The following is a 13048-nucleotide window of genomic DNA, read 5'->3' as shown; positions in this document are numbered from 1 at the left end:
GTACATTATTTTTTATCGTAACTATTCTCTTCCTCTCCTTTTTCTTCTTTTTATTTTTCGTTCGTCGTCGTCGTCTTCATCCTCGTCTTCGTTTTCGTCTTCGTCGTCATATTGTATTTTGATACTAAGAATACGACGTGTTTACTGGCTGTGTTTACTGACTCCTCGCGATTTCTCTCTCTCTCTCTCTCTTTCTATTACTCTCCCGCTTCCTTCTTCTATACTACGTCCCTCGATGTTGAGTCATTCTTGAGATATACCTACGTGTCGGAGCTCGAGTTCTCTCGCGTGCGATGAACATGCGACGTAGTAATAAAAAAAAAAAAAAATAATAATAATATTCTCCTTGACTCCCACAAAACGAACGATCTCCATCGCTTTTGCGCATTCATTTTGCGCACTTCGCACCCCTTTCATATTCCACTAATAATAGTAATAATAATAATGATAATAATGATAATAATAATAGTAATTTAATAATTTTTTATTTTGTTTTTTTCTCTCTTTCACAGTAAGCCGACTACATTGCGAATCAGAATCCTTCAAGATGGATCTTATTTTGGACATCAATAGCTGGCTCTATCCTATGGAATTAGGTAAGTTGTTTTTGCTTTTATCTTCTTTCCATTTCGCTCAATATATTTAAAGTAAAATGTTTGAAAACTATTCGTAATTGTGTTCATGCAATAAAGAATCCGTATGTGTGAACTAGTTCGCTACGTGATTAATATGATTTATTTCTTATTTCATGTCACGTATACAATTATCTATTATAATTAATATTGTTTGGAAGTAGAACGGTATGGAATAATTTGTTTATGTCGCGAGAAGAAATTTGATAGACTCGATAGAGAGGAACAAAGAGAGAAAGAGAGAGAAAGAAAGAGAGAAGCAGGTGTATGCACAACAAATGGTATCTACGTACAATTTTTCCAGTTGCGTTCGTTGTGTGTACGTGTATGCATGTGTGTATATATATATATATATATATATATATATATATATATATATATATATATATAAATCAACTCAGTCTGGTCCTGTATTAATGTAGGTCACGTTCGAGGGAAGACTTTCAAACGTCTTCGTTATATTATCCGTGACCCCGGTTCCTTCGTTAATTTCTTCATAAGGTCGACCTTGGATAATATCGTGACAAAGAACGACGTTTTACGTTTGACTACTTCGAAAGTGTCGTATCAAAGCCGATCATTCTTTTTCGACTTTGAGAGCAAACGATGGCACTCGATACTGTTAGTCGATGTATGTATGTATATCGATCATTCAAAGTGAACGAGTCTTTTCAAATAGAAATAGTAGAAACAGAGCTAGATACAAAGAAATAGAGAGAGTGAGAGAGAAAGAGAGAGAGAGAGAGAGAGAGGGAATGTAACAAATCGTCGCAGTGTAGCTTCGTTTGCATTTCATACGAGCGAATGCGTCCGTGTAATTTCCGGTTGGCGAGACGCCTTTTTTCTCCCTTCTTCACTTCCTATTTTTTGTCTCTTCCTTTTCTGTTAACTTACTAACGCGGAAAAGGAACGTTTTCGAATTTGTTCTCGTTCCTTTTTCCTCTTTACGATGTTATTATTAAGCGCGCACGCGCACGAAAGAAAGAGAGAGGGAGAGTAAGAAAGAAGGAAAGTATATCGATCGATTTTGTCCATCTAGAAAAGTGAATTTTATCGGTTTTACTTGACATATGTTTATAAATAAGAAAGTTAAGTTCGATTAACAATCAAGAATAGAACGAGATTTACGAGTTACGAACGTAGAAATTGCGAAGCTCTCTCTATTTCCTGTATTACTTTCGGTTCAGATGGCACGTGCGATTCGGCTACAAATTTCTATTTTCCCTGTCGAATGAGATTTCGCGAGAGCGTCATGTCCGCTTCAACGATGAATGCCAAAAGGAACGTATGCCAAGAACAGCTACCGGCTGCACTGCATCTCGAAGTGTATGCTACTCTGCTTGCTTTCATCTCGGCCTTCGACCGGAATCGTTACTTCGGCGTGCATCAACTATTCTCTTTCTTTCTTTTTCCATATATTTTGTAAAGCGGATTATGCTTTTCTCTTTCTTTTTCCTTTTTATTTTCTTTTTTCTGTCTTTTTCCTCTCTCTCTCTCTCTCTCTCTTTTTTTTTCCTTTATTTTTCACTCCATTAAAATTCAATTGGTTATGGATGAAACTCGGTAGATACTTTATGTACGGAGGAAAGAAAAGTAATTTCGTTTTTAAAAGTACCATCGCTAATAAATATTTCTTAATGGTTAGATGGCTACATGAAATAGCGTTCCATTAAAAATAAAAATTATCTATTAATCTCACTATTCGTGTCTCGCATAAATTCTGATCTCGCCTTTGATGCATATTAAGTTTTACCAACAAGTTCTATCGGTCTTACTTGAGGAAAGAGAGGAAACAAGAAAGAAAGGAAAAAAACAAAGAGAAATAAATCCTTGTCCATTCGATGATCATTTCTCTTGAAAATCAGGCACAACTGTATACTTTTTTTCATATAAACCACCCATTGAAGTTGGAAAACGTGAAACTATGATTTCCGTTTCTTTTACCGATAAAGAAAATTTCGGAAAAGTTAGCGTTGCTAAAACCACGCTACGAGGCCTCGAGCAAGTTACGGATGTGCAACGAATAATAAAGAGAGAAAAATCGTATAAAGAAATAGAGAGAAAGAATGAGAGAAAGAGAAAAAGAATACAATTCGCATAATCCACTCGGACTCGCAAGTGCGCCCAAGGCCACGTTACGCTGCAGCCGCAGCAACAGCAGCAGCAGCAGCAGCAGCAGCAGCAGCAGCACAGAGTCCGTCCTTCCCGCCTATCGAAACGGTCGGCACAGGGTCGGTTTCGAGACCACGGCTCCATGGACGCGATCCTGGATCTATCCCGTATTCGTTGGTGAGAGGTGGGAATAGTGCGCGCGAGCGCGTCACACCCACAAGTAACGAAGGACACGGAAGGGTGGGGTTGGCCAGTATCACCGTCGATCCTCCCGCATGTTTACAGATTCATATTCCCCTTCTGTGAGCACTCACACGAATGTACACCCTTCTCTACCTCTCTTTTTCTTTCTCTCATGCGTTCATGGCTTCCCCTCGTTTCATTCCCCACTACTATCGAGAGAAAGAGAGAGAGAGAGAGAGAGAGAGAGAGGGTATTAGCAACAGAGAGAAGCGCAGCAGCAGTAACCAGAAGATACCTTCCCTCGAGTTTCGTCCAGTACAACATCGATCGATCTATACTCTCGTTATCGTACAATGAATACTAGGAAAACGATCAAAGCATATATATTCGTTATCATCTTTTATATTAAAATGTGTGAACGAGGAATATGATCGATAAGTACAAAAGAGTTTACGAATGAAGAATAAAGGGGAGAAGAAAACGTATGATAAGAAGAGAAAAGATTTACGATAAAGACAATGTATTCTGAAATGTGAAGAAGAAAAAGGAAAAGAAAAGGAGATAGAAAGGCGATCGAAATAACAGAGGGAGAAAGAAATGCTGGAAGACGAAGATAGAGAGAAAGAGAGAGAAATGGTGGGGATAGCGCGCGCGAGCACGCTTACAAGAGGGGTGGCAAGGTTATAGCGCGTGGGGCCAGGCAGCAGGCCGCTGTATTGACGCGCGGCGTCGAGGCTTGCGCGAGATGACGCAATCCCTCCCCCTCCGTTCCCTGGCGAGCGTTCGCGAGCGTCTCCGAGTTACCCCCACCAGTCGGACTTGGCTCGCCCCGGCGAATCGTGGCTCTCCCCACTCCAACGTTAGCCGCGACGGCGACGGCGGCGGCGGCGGCGCAAGCAGCGCTCCCGCCTCACCTGGTAGCTCCCTCAAGTTCAATGCCAAGGTCAAAGCGGCTTAGACTCGGAGCCGTGTCGGTCGCGCGCGCCGCGCTCTCCGCTACTTGCTCCGTGCTACGGAAGAAGTCGACTACGCTCGTGTGTGGATTCTTCCGCTCTTTCTTGCGATACGTATTTTCTTCTTTCTCTTCCTATTTCTTCTTCTTTCTTCTTTTTTCCCCTTTTCTCTTTCTCTCACACTTTCTCTCTCTTTCACTCTTTTACTTTCTACCTTTACATTTATCTCTATTTCTCATTCTCGCTCGATCTCTCTCTTTCTCGTTCGTTCTCTCTCTTTCTTGTTCAATCTCTGTCTTTCTCTCTCTCTCTCCCGCGAAAATGGTGATTATCGGCGACGAAGTACCCGCGGCGGACATCTTGTTTGATTCGTGTGACGTCAGTGGCGGAAATTTCGAGCGTGTTCTCCTTCTCGCAACGACGACGACGACGACGACGACGACAACAAGGATGAGGAGAAATGACGCCGCGTGGGCGTCGACGAGGGAGGCAGAAAGGGAGGAGAGAGAGAGGGAGAGCAAAGGGTGAACAAGAGAGAGAGAGAGAGAGAGAAGCTGTGTACTGCCTCGCGAGGATCGAAACCAGCCTCGTCCGTTAATCGTCGTTTCGAGTCTCGTCGTGAAGCAGCAAGGTCGCGACAGGTGTGCGTACAGTTTTCTACTAACACTACCAGTACAATTGCTACTTTACTGCTATCGTATTTGGATTCGTTCGTTCCGTTATTATCCGGATGAAGGAAGAGGAAATTATCGAAGAAGAATGATATACGTATCTATGTATGTATGTGTATATATATATATATTCGTTGTGTTGCTTATTGCCATATTCGGAGAATTCCGGGACACTGCATTATTCGATGACATGCAACGAATGCGCTGCGTCTCTTCTTCGCGATCGATGATCAACGATCATGCGAATTTGTCGGGGATCGTCAGCGTAGCGTAGCGATACCTCTCTCCCCTTCCGCTGCACCGAGCCGTGGCGCACTTTGACGTCAAGAAGCAAGATGGCGGTTTTTGGGTAGCCCGGAGAAGAGCGCGGCGGTCATCGTTTGTGCGTCGTCGTCGTCGTCATAGTCGTAGTCGTACTTATAGTCGCACTTATAGTCGCAGTCGTAGTCGTAGTCTTTTCTCTATAGCATCGTCATCATCTTCGTCTCTTCGTATTATTCCTATCAACGCCAGTCAACACGATTCTGCTTTGGATTTTGTGCTACGGTATCGTCTCTTATTCTTTATCTCTCTATCTATCTATTCATCTACCTATCTATTTATCTTTGTATCTATGTATCTATGTGTCTCTTTCTCTCTCTCTCTCTCTCTCTTTCTCTCTCTCTCTCTCTTTCTCTCTCTAATATTTTATGATACAAACGAAAGTACTTCTATTTATTCGACGATAAATAAAGCGATCATTTCTTTCGACGTTTTGAATGAACATACGATTATACGACTATCGGAAAAGAAGAGCTTGCTTGCGAACATGGTGGAGAAATTGTGTGTATGTGTGTATAGGGAAGGGGAATAGGTAGGATCGGTTCGATCGTTCCTTCGTTTTACTTTCGAAATTACCAAGATCGTTCTCACGAAATCATGAGACGCACGCAAGGTCGCGAATCCACCATTCTCTCTCTCTCTCTCTCTCTCTCTCTCTCTCTATGTATCTATAGTTAAGTATAATTTCTGTTAGGATCAATTGGTTACGCAGATTTTCCGACATCGATGTCTTCTCTCTTCTCCCTCCCTTCTCTCTGTCTCTACGTCTTCCGTTCCCCTCCTAAATCCCTCTCCCTCTTTCTCCTTCTCCTCTTCCTCCTCATCCACCTCCTCCAACTCCTCCTCCCTCTCCTCCTCCTCTTCCTCCTCCTACTCGTACTCGTGTTCGGCGGTATCGATCGGCGCGATACTATAGCATTTTCATGAATATATGTTCACGGAATTAACCCTGACCTTGTACTCGCAGTCTAACTTCTCTTACGTGTAGAATCTCTAACGATCGTAACAACGAACATGCGTTTCCTTTTTCTACGATAAGATAAGAAGATTCATTGAAAAAGATATTGTTTGTATCTTTTTCATTTACGAAGCAACCGTGCGATTCTCTCTCTCTCTCTTTCTCTCTTTATTTCCTCTCTCAACAGCAAGCGTACACCCTAACCTCCTTTTACAATTCGAATCCCTTTTCCCTTTCAGATCCATCGCCAATCTCTCCCTCTTTCTCTCTCTCTCTCTCTCTCTTTCTCTTTCTCTTTGTCTCTCTCTCTCTCTTTCTACCTCTCCCTACCTCTCTCTCCCTTCCCTTCTCGTCCTTCACCCGATTTCTCTCGTCCTTTTCGCTCGTAACTCCCCTCCAGGCCGTATCTTTCGCGTTAAGGATTCTCCGCATATATGTTGCCTCCTCTCGAGCGAAGAACTTCGCGTTTCGCATATTTTAACCATCCGAGCGTGCAGTTTAGATCATAATGGCTTATTGTTCCGTGGGACTTATTTCTCAAAGCATTAATTTTACTCGTACGTTTAGAAACATTTTGTTCGTAGGTTTAAACGATCGATTATGAAATAATAATTAATTAATAATTGTTCAACGTCGAAATTTATGAAACGTGTCGATTAATTTATTCTACACATAACACAAACATACACATTACAATTACTTGTTTTTCTAAGATCATCATCGTCATCGTCATCGTCATCATTAACATCATTGTTTTTATATTTCGAATATCGAAACATGAAATGTCGAAAAAGAACAAAAGCTGAACTGTCACATTTTGACAGTTCATTTCCTAAATCTTTTTCATTTGACGTAGTTACATAGAACGCGTGACTAATCACGCATACGTCTCATATCGGAGTTCGGTTTCGGTCGTTTTCGGGCGTTTTCGTCAGAGTTCGACTCGACTCGACTCGGTTCGACTTTGCTTTGCGGGAGTAATTTACTGATCGCTTATGTAATCGCCAATATCGCGAGACCGTTCGTTTGTGGTTGCCATCATCGTCATCGTCACCGTCAGTATTCAACATTTTCGAATTACTCGACTAATGCGCATTTGACTTTTACACAAGCTTCGTAACTCTACTCTATTATAGATTTATCGAATCAATGGAACTGACGATCTTAAATGAATAAAAAATGTATCAAGTACGATTCTATTCGAAATACGTACATTTGCATGTACGTGTCCACGTATTGTTTAAATATTTGATCTCTTTAACTTTCTTTTCGAACCATCCCCTATTTTCTTAATTAATTTCCTCCATGAAATGATCGATAATGATCCAAGATAGCACCGTAAAAAGGAATCGATAGAAATAATTCGACGAAATAAACGAAATTACAGGTTCTCGTTTCTTTTCAATTCCGTTATAGATCGAAATCGATGATAGTACATCGATACAAAAATAGTCTTGACATATTCTGAAATATTTGATCGTTATTAAGATAATGGAATGTAAATAATCGATATCTCTTTTTCCTTCGAATTCTCATCGCACAGTTTATCTTTTTTTTTTCTTTTTTCATTTTTCTTTTATTTTTTGTCTCTCTCTCTCTCTCTCTCTCTCTCTCTTCTTTTCTTTGTAACGTCGATTCTTTCTTCATTTCAGGTGATAAATTTCGTTTAGTATTAGCAACGACTCTTCGAGAGGATGGTTATCCCGACGGAGGCGAATGGAATGCAACCGATCAAGAAGGTGGTTCAAGAGCAGACAGTTTTGAGTACGTGATGTCGGGAAAGGTTTATCGGATCGAGGGTGACGAGGCAAGCAACGAGCCTAGCAGTAGATTGTAAGTCTTTGAAAGATTTATTGCTTCATTAATTAATTTGTTCTACGTGAATAGAAATTAAACAATATCTTAAAAGGATCTTGTATAGATCTTTATTTTATTTTTCTTTTATTATTATTTTTTTTTTTTTTCCATTACAGTTCGTAATCGAATAATACTTCAATCGAATTTATAAAGAACGTTCGAGAACAGATCTACTTTGATAAAATTCGTATTAATTAATTTACTTCTTTTCTTTTGATACGCATAAAGTTAATTCGTTTAATTGAGAATGGTCAATTAGTCGACGGACAAATTGTATGATATATTGTGTTTTATGTATACTTTAAACCCGATCTAAATGTTTCATTGATATTATTCCTCATCGCTGCGTAAAACCGGTATAGGTACGTACATATATATACGTAGAGAGAATACATATACATATTATTATACGTGGTGGCGGCGACGAAGCGCGTAAACGCGCGCTTCCGCTCTGTGATCTCTGATTGGCCCGCTTCCAGTGCTCTCTCCAATCTTGTACCATCTCAACCATCGCTAAATAAAAGCGTATTACTTTATACGAAAGGAATGAAAGAATATAGGACGCCAGTCTTTTTTCTTTACGTATAAATAAAAAAAAAAAAAACGTACAAGTAAAAACAAAATATATATACCAAAAGAAAAATACAAAAAGAAATGAAAAAGGATAGAAGGAGACGAAAAAGGAAAAAATAATTGGGGAGATAAAATCAATTGTCGATAAACAATAATGATAAAATGTCAACGCGCTTTTGCAATCAACGAGATAATATATATATATATATATTTTTATACAAACAAATCGAATATAATTTTCTAAAAGTACTATATATATATATATATCTATATTTATAGTTTTACTCGATTTAAACGAAAAATGATAGACGTGTGCGAAGTAAAATATTTTTAGTAGTTATCTCCTAATGAGTCACGTAAATACAAAGAAACGAATGGAATAGATACGATAAATCATTGTATATGATAGTGGATTAAAAAAAAAAAGAAAAAAGTAATTTTATTTTACCTCGTATAAATTGAACTTTTTTTTTACAAATCTCTATAGTTTCGATATCTCACGAATCTCGATAGTATTCGAATTACGTATCGTCACTATTTATCGCGAGGACGTTAATTTCGTTCGTAGACCTTGACATTACTTAAACGGTATGAGCCATAAAAGCCGAACGAGTAGACGTTTCTTTGTTCCGTGTTACGTAAAAAAAATTAATGGTAGCTTCATCGAGTTTTTATGTGTTTCAAAATTAAGTTTTCTAAACATACACATACACACACACACATATATATATACAGAGTGTCCTAGAATAAATGAGATATATTCTATCTTTAGTTGATTTAACAATAAAAAAAAATAATTTCCAAAAGATTCAACGAAGAAACAAAGTCACATAGAGCATACGTTTATATGAACTTTTTTTTTATTGTATATTTTATTTGATGAAGTCACCCTTAAAATATTTTCTATATATTCTGAGATATCCTGTGTGTAAAAATATATCCTGTGCACGTGCTGCGTGTGTATACACATACACACACACACACACATACAATGTTTTTCATTTCTTAAAAAAAAAAAAGAAAAAAGAAAAAAGAAAAAAAGAAATAGAAAAACGTTACGGTAACAAAAGTTTTTGAGATAAAGTTAATTCAAGAGCGACTTATCGTCGACCTTGAAATACGACTGAGATGTCGCAGATGGCGAATGTCGTACCGTTGTAAGAGAATGATGCAGGTTATTGAAGTGGAATTCGAGCGTTCGACTATGTCTGTGTGTATTCATGATATTATTGTCAAAGATAGAATGCAACGTGGTGCATATAGACACTCGATAAGATAAGACCGAGCAAAGCGCATACAACTAGGTTGCAGTAGACATTTTTTAATCAAACGGAAAATATCTTTATACTCTCTCGTAGATATCGCAAGAATTTTTAATCGTTCCAAAAAAAAAAAAGAAAAGAAATAAAAAATGGAAAACAAAAAGAAAACACAACAATAGATTTTTCTAACATTCCTTCGAGATACTTCCTATGAAATATCTCAATATCATACGTTGGATTGAAAATTTATAATCGTCTTGAAAACTTTCTACATAAGTAACGTTCAAAGATCAATTTACAATTTTCTCATTGAATTTTTATTGACATAGATTTTTAAACGTACGTTTTTAACACAGAATCTGTATTAGGAATTGAGAAGAAAAAAAAAAGAAATATTGCATCGATCGTTTTCGATTCGTCTCGACTATCATCGTATCCTCTCTCTTTCATTAGTTCATCGCGCAAATCCAATATCCGTGTCAAAAAAAAAGTAAAAGGGAAGGTAAAAAAGAAATAGTAATTAATCCTATCGATTCAAAAGTACGAAAGAGGAATTGAGGAAGAAATTATATTTTCAATCTATATCGGATTTTTCTTTCTTTCTTTCTTTCTTTCTTTTTTTTTTCAATTTATTAAAGATCGTCGACAACCATATTACAATTATCGGTAAAATTCCAGGAGAGATAAATTGTAATATTTGATCTAACCAAGATTTATTCAGTAGTTGGGGAAATAATGGATGACAAATTTTCCCCCACACATACTCGGCCGGTAACGAATCAGACAATTGGAGTATCGAATTTTCGCACGCTCAGCAGAGCTCCGAGGAGAGGAGAAATACTTCGTTATCGCTCTATCTCTATCATTCTTCGCTATAACTTAAAAAAAAAAAAAAGAAAAAAAAAGAAAAGATAAAATATCCGACGAGGAGAGAGACAAAAGAGTAAGAGACGAGGAAGAAGAAGAAAAAGAAGAAGAAAAAGAAGAAGAGGAAGACGAAAAGGAGAAGAGAAGAGAAGGAAAAGTAAAAATAGAACCGACGAAACGAGAAAAAAAAAATCAAAAACAAAACGAAAAAAAAACAGAGACAAACAAATAAAACAAAAATAAACAAACAAACAAACAAATTAAAAGAAATAAATAAAATGAAAAAAAAGCAAGAGAAGAGAGAAAAAAGAGTGAGAGAAAAGATATAAGGAGAATCACGGTGGTAATGATGATGATGATGACGATGATGACGATGATGATGATGATGATGATTTCGATGACGATGATGATTTTGATGATGATGATGATGATGATGATGATGATGATGAATTGAAACGACGAAACACGGTCGGTAAAATAGCGCGGATGGCAAAAGGAAGGAGGCGGCGAAAGCTGCTCTCGGAGAACAGGGAGCCACTCTGCGTTCACTCGGTAGATAATGAAGCGAGTGAACACAGCTGGTGGTATCTCAGTTTTCTGGGGGCGTTGGCAACTCTCATTGGTTTACCAGCTGACCACTACAACCCGGTTGTCTCTCTTTCAATCCCTCGGATGCAGAACTTCTCTGGTCTCTCTCGAAGAACTCGCGAAGCTTAGCTTTTGTGGTTATCGTTGCTACTCCTCTCTCTCTCTCTCTCTCTCTCTCTCTCTCTTTCTTTTTTTCTTTCTCTTTATTTCTGTTTGATATAAAAGGAGTAGTCTCTAGGAGAACGAAGAAGGAGGGCGGAAGAGAGAAAACCGGTCGAAGTGTTGTAACCAGAATGAAAAAAAGGATCGTAAAAAAAGGTGGACATATACAACACGTAAAGGAACTTCCTTTCGTTCGTAGGACATTCGTTCGACCATGACAATGATTACGTCGATGTTCGTTCGCGTATCTCTTCGATCTTTCTCTCTCTCTCTCTCTCTCTCTCTTCATCAAAAATCCATCATGAAAATTTTGATCGCATAAGAGAACGAGTACAGATTTAGAAGGGATTATCCTAGACCACCGTTAGTTTATTTTGGACCAACCCACGCTTACTTCTTAAAGATCTTACCTTACTTATTTTCGTTAGATCTTGGCTGTTCCAATTTATTCTACGATGCATCATGATCATCATTATCATCATTATTATCATGATTATGATTATCATCGTCATCGTCGTCATCATCCTTTTCTTCTCGTTCTTCCCTGGCAACAATTTTCTATTTTCATTCCGATAGAAAGAGGGCGAGTATAACCAAATGATCTTTTAATCATTTACAGTTTTCTCTCAACTCTTTCTCTCTCTTTCTTCGTTCGTCGCACGTTAAATTTCATCATCTCATCGAATGCTCGTGAATCATTTTACAAAGTTCCACATGACGAGATCGTATTTGATTCTTCTTACTTCTCGAGTCGTCGTCGTGTATTATAATCTTGCTTTGAGACATTTTACAATAAATATTCTGGAGGGTAGAAGAGAGGAAGACCGCTTTAGTCGACATATTTAATTAAGAAAGATGTATCGTTCGTCGTTTCGACATGATTTTCAAAAAGATGGAAACGAGTTAGTGTACAGCTTCGTTTTCTCGTAGGATTTGCTTTTATCATCTTTGAATATCTCGAGACCGATCTGGTGGATAATCGATTACGAATAAAGAAGACAATTCCATAAGTTTCATGAGTATTAGAAAGAATGGAAGTATAGTAAGCTTTGTTATCTTTCTATATACATATTTTTCTTTTTTGATTAGTATATGTGTGTGTATACGTATATATGCGCATATCTGTGCGTGTATAGTAATGTCGTTTCAATTTGTACGTAGGCGTATACATGTACGCGTACATCTATCCATCTATATATATAAATATATATGCATATTGGTATACGTATATATATATATATATATATATATATATATATATATATTGGTATATGTACGCGAGGCCAAACGGGGGCGTGACATCTGGGAAATGAATTATTGATCGGGGTCGTCCGAGACCCCGGAATGGATATAGCTAATCCGCTGGCAACCCCGGCAACGCGCAGGCACACGCATGATGTTGCCAACAAACGCGTAATGCAACCTCGATAGGCCTTCTATGTGTGTACTATACTATTCTGTATGTTGCTTGTCGTGTGCGTGTTATATGTTCCCTACGTCCTTTACTGTGTCCCGGTCTTTCGATTCTCCGTTAATTATTCCAACCAACGCGAATCGATTTCGTGAAAGCTTTGTCCAATATATACGCGTGCGTGCATATATGTGTGTATGCGTGTAGCATGTTTGCGCGTGTATATGTGTATATGTATGTGTGTTCGTCGTGTAGCTCGTGAAAGTCATATCTTTCTCTCTGATCGACGTCTATCTCTCTAACATTTTTATTTGAAATCAATCTTTCAATTAACTTTCCTTCGCGTTTTTTATTTGAAAGAATAAATCGCGATAAGAAAAAGATTACGAAAAATCAAAACGGAGAATTGTTTCTATTGAAAAAGACGAAAATAGAGTATATCATATATTTCTCTTTGTAATTTAATTATTAATTAAATTAATTTATCGAAGAGTCACA

The 13048-nt window shown here is 38.0% G+C and overlaps 1 protein-coding gene across 2 annotated transcripts in view; it reads left to right on the top strand.

The window, feature by feature from the left end:
- Window positions 1-13048, top strand: part of LOC127067892 (DNA-directed RNA polymerases I, II, and III subunit RPABC3) — a 66961-nt gene that overhangs the window by 23881 nt on the left and 30032 nt on the right. For both annotated transcript variants that reach the window (XM_051003290.1, XM_051003291.1), the window contains exons 2-3: window positions 513-596; window positions 7483-7663. In XM_051003290.1, the coding sequence (XP_050859247.1) occupies window positions 513-596; window positions 7483-7663 (265 nt within the window). The remainder of the gene's footprint in view (window positions 1-512; window positions 597-7482; window positions 7664-13048) is intronic.

The sequence above is a fragment of the Vespula vulgaris genome, chromosome 12, assembly GCF_905475345.1.
Source record: "Vespula vulgaris chromosome 12, iyVesVulg1.1, whole genome shotgun sequence".
In the NCBI taxonomy this organism is placed as follows: domain Eukaryota; kingdom Metazoa; phylum Arthropoda; class Insecta; order Hymenoptera; family Vespidae; genus Vespula; species Vespula vulgaris.
This window is presented reverse-complemented; position numbering and strand designations above follow the sequence as displayed.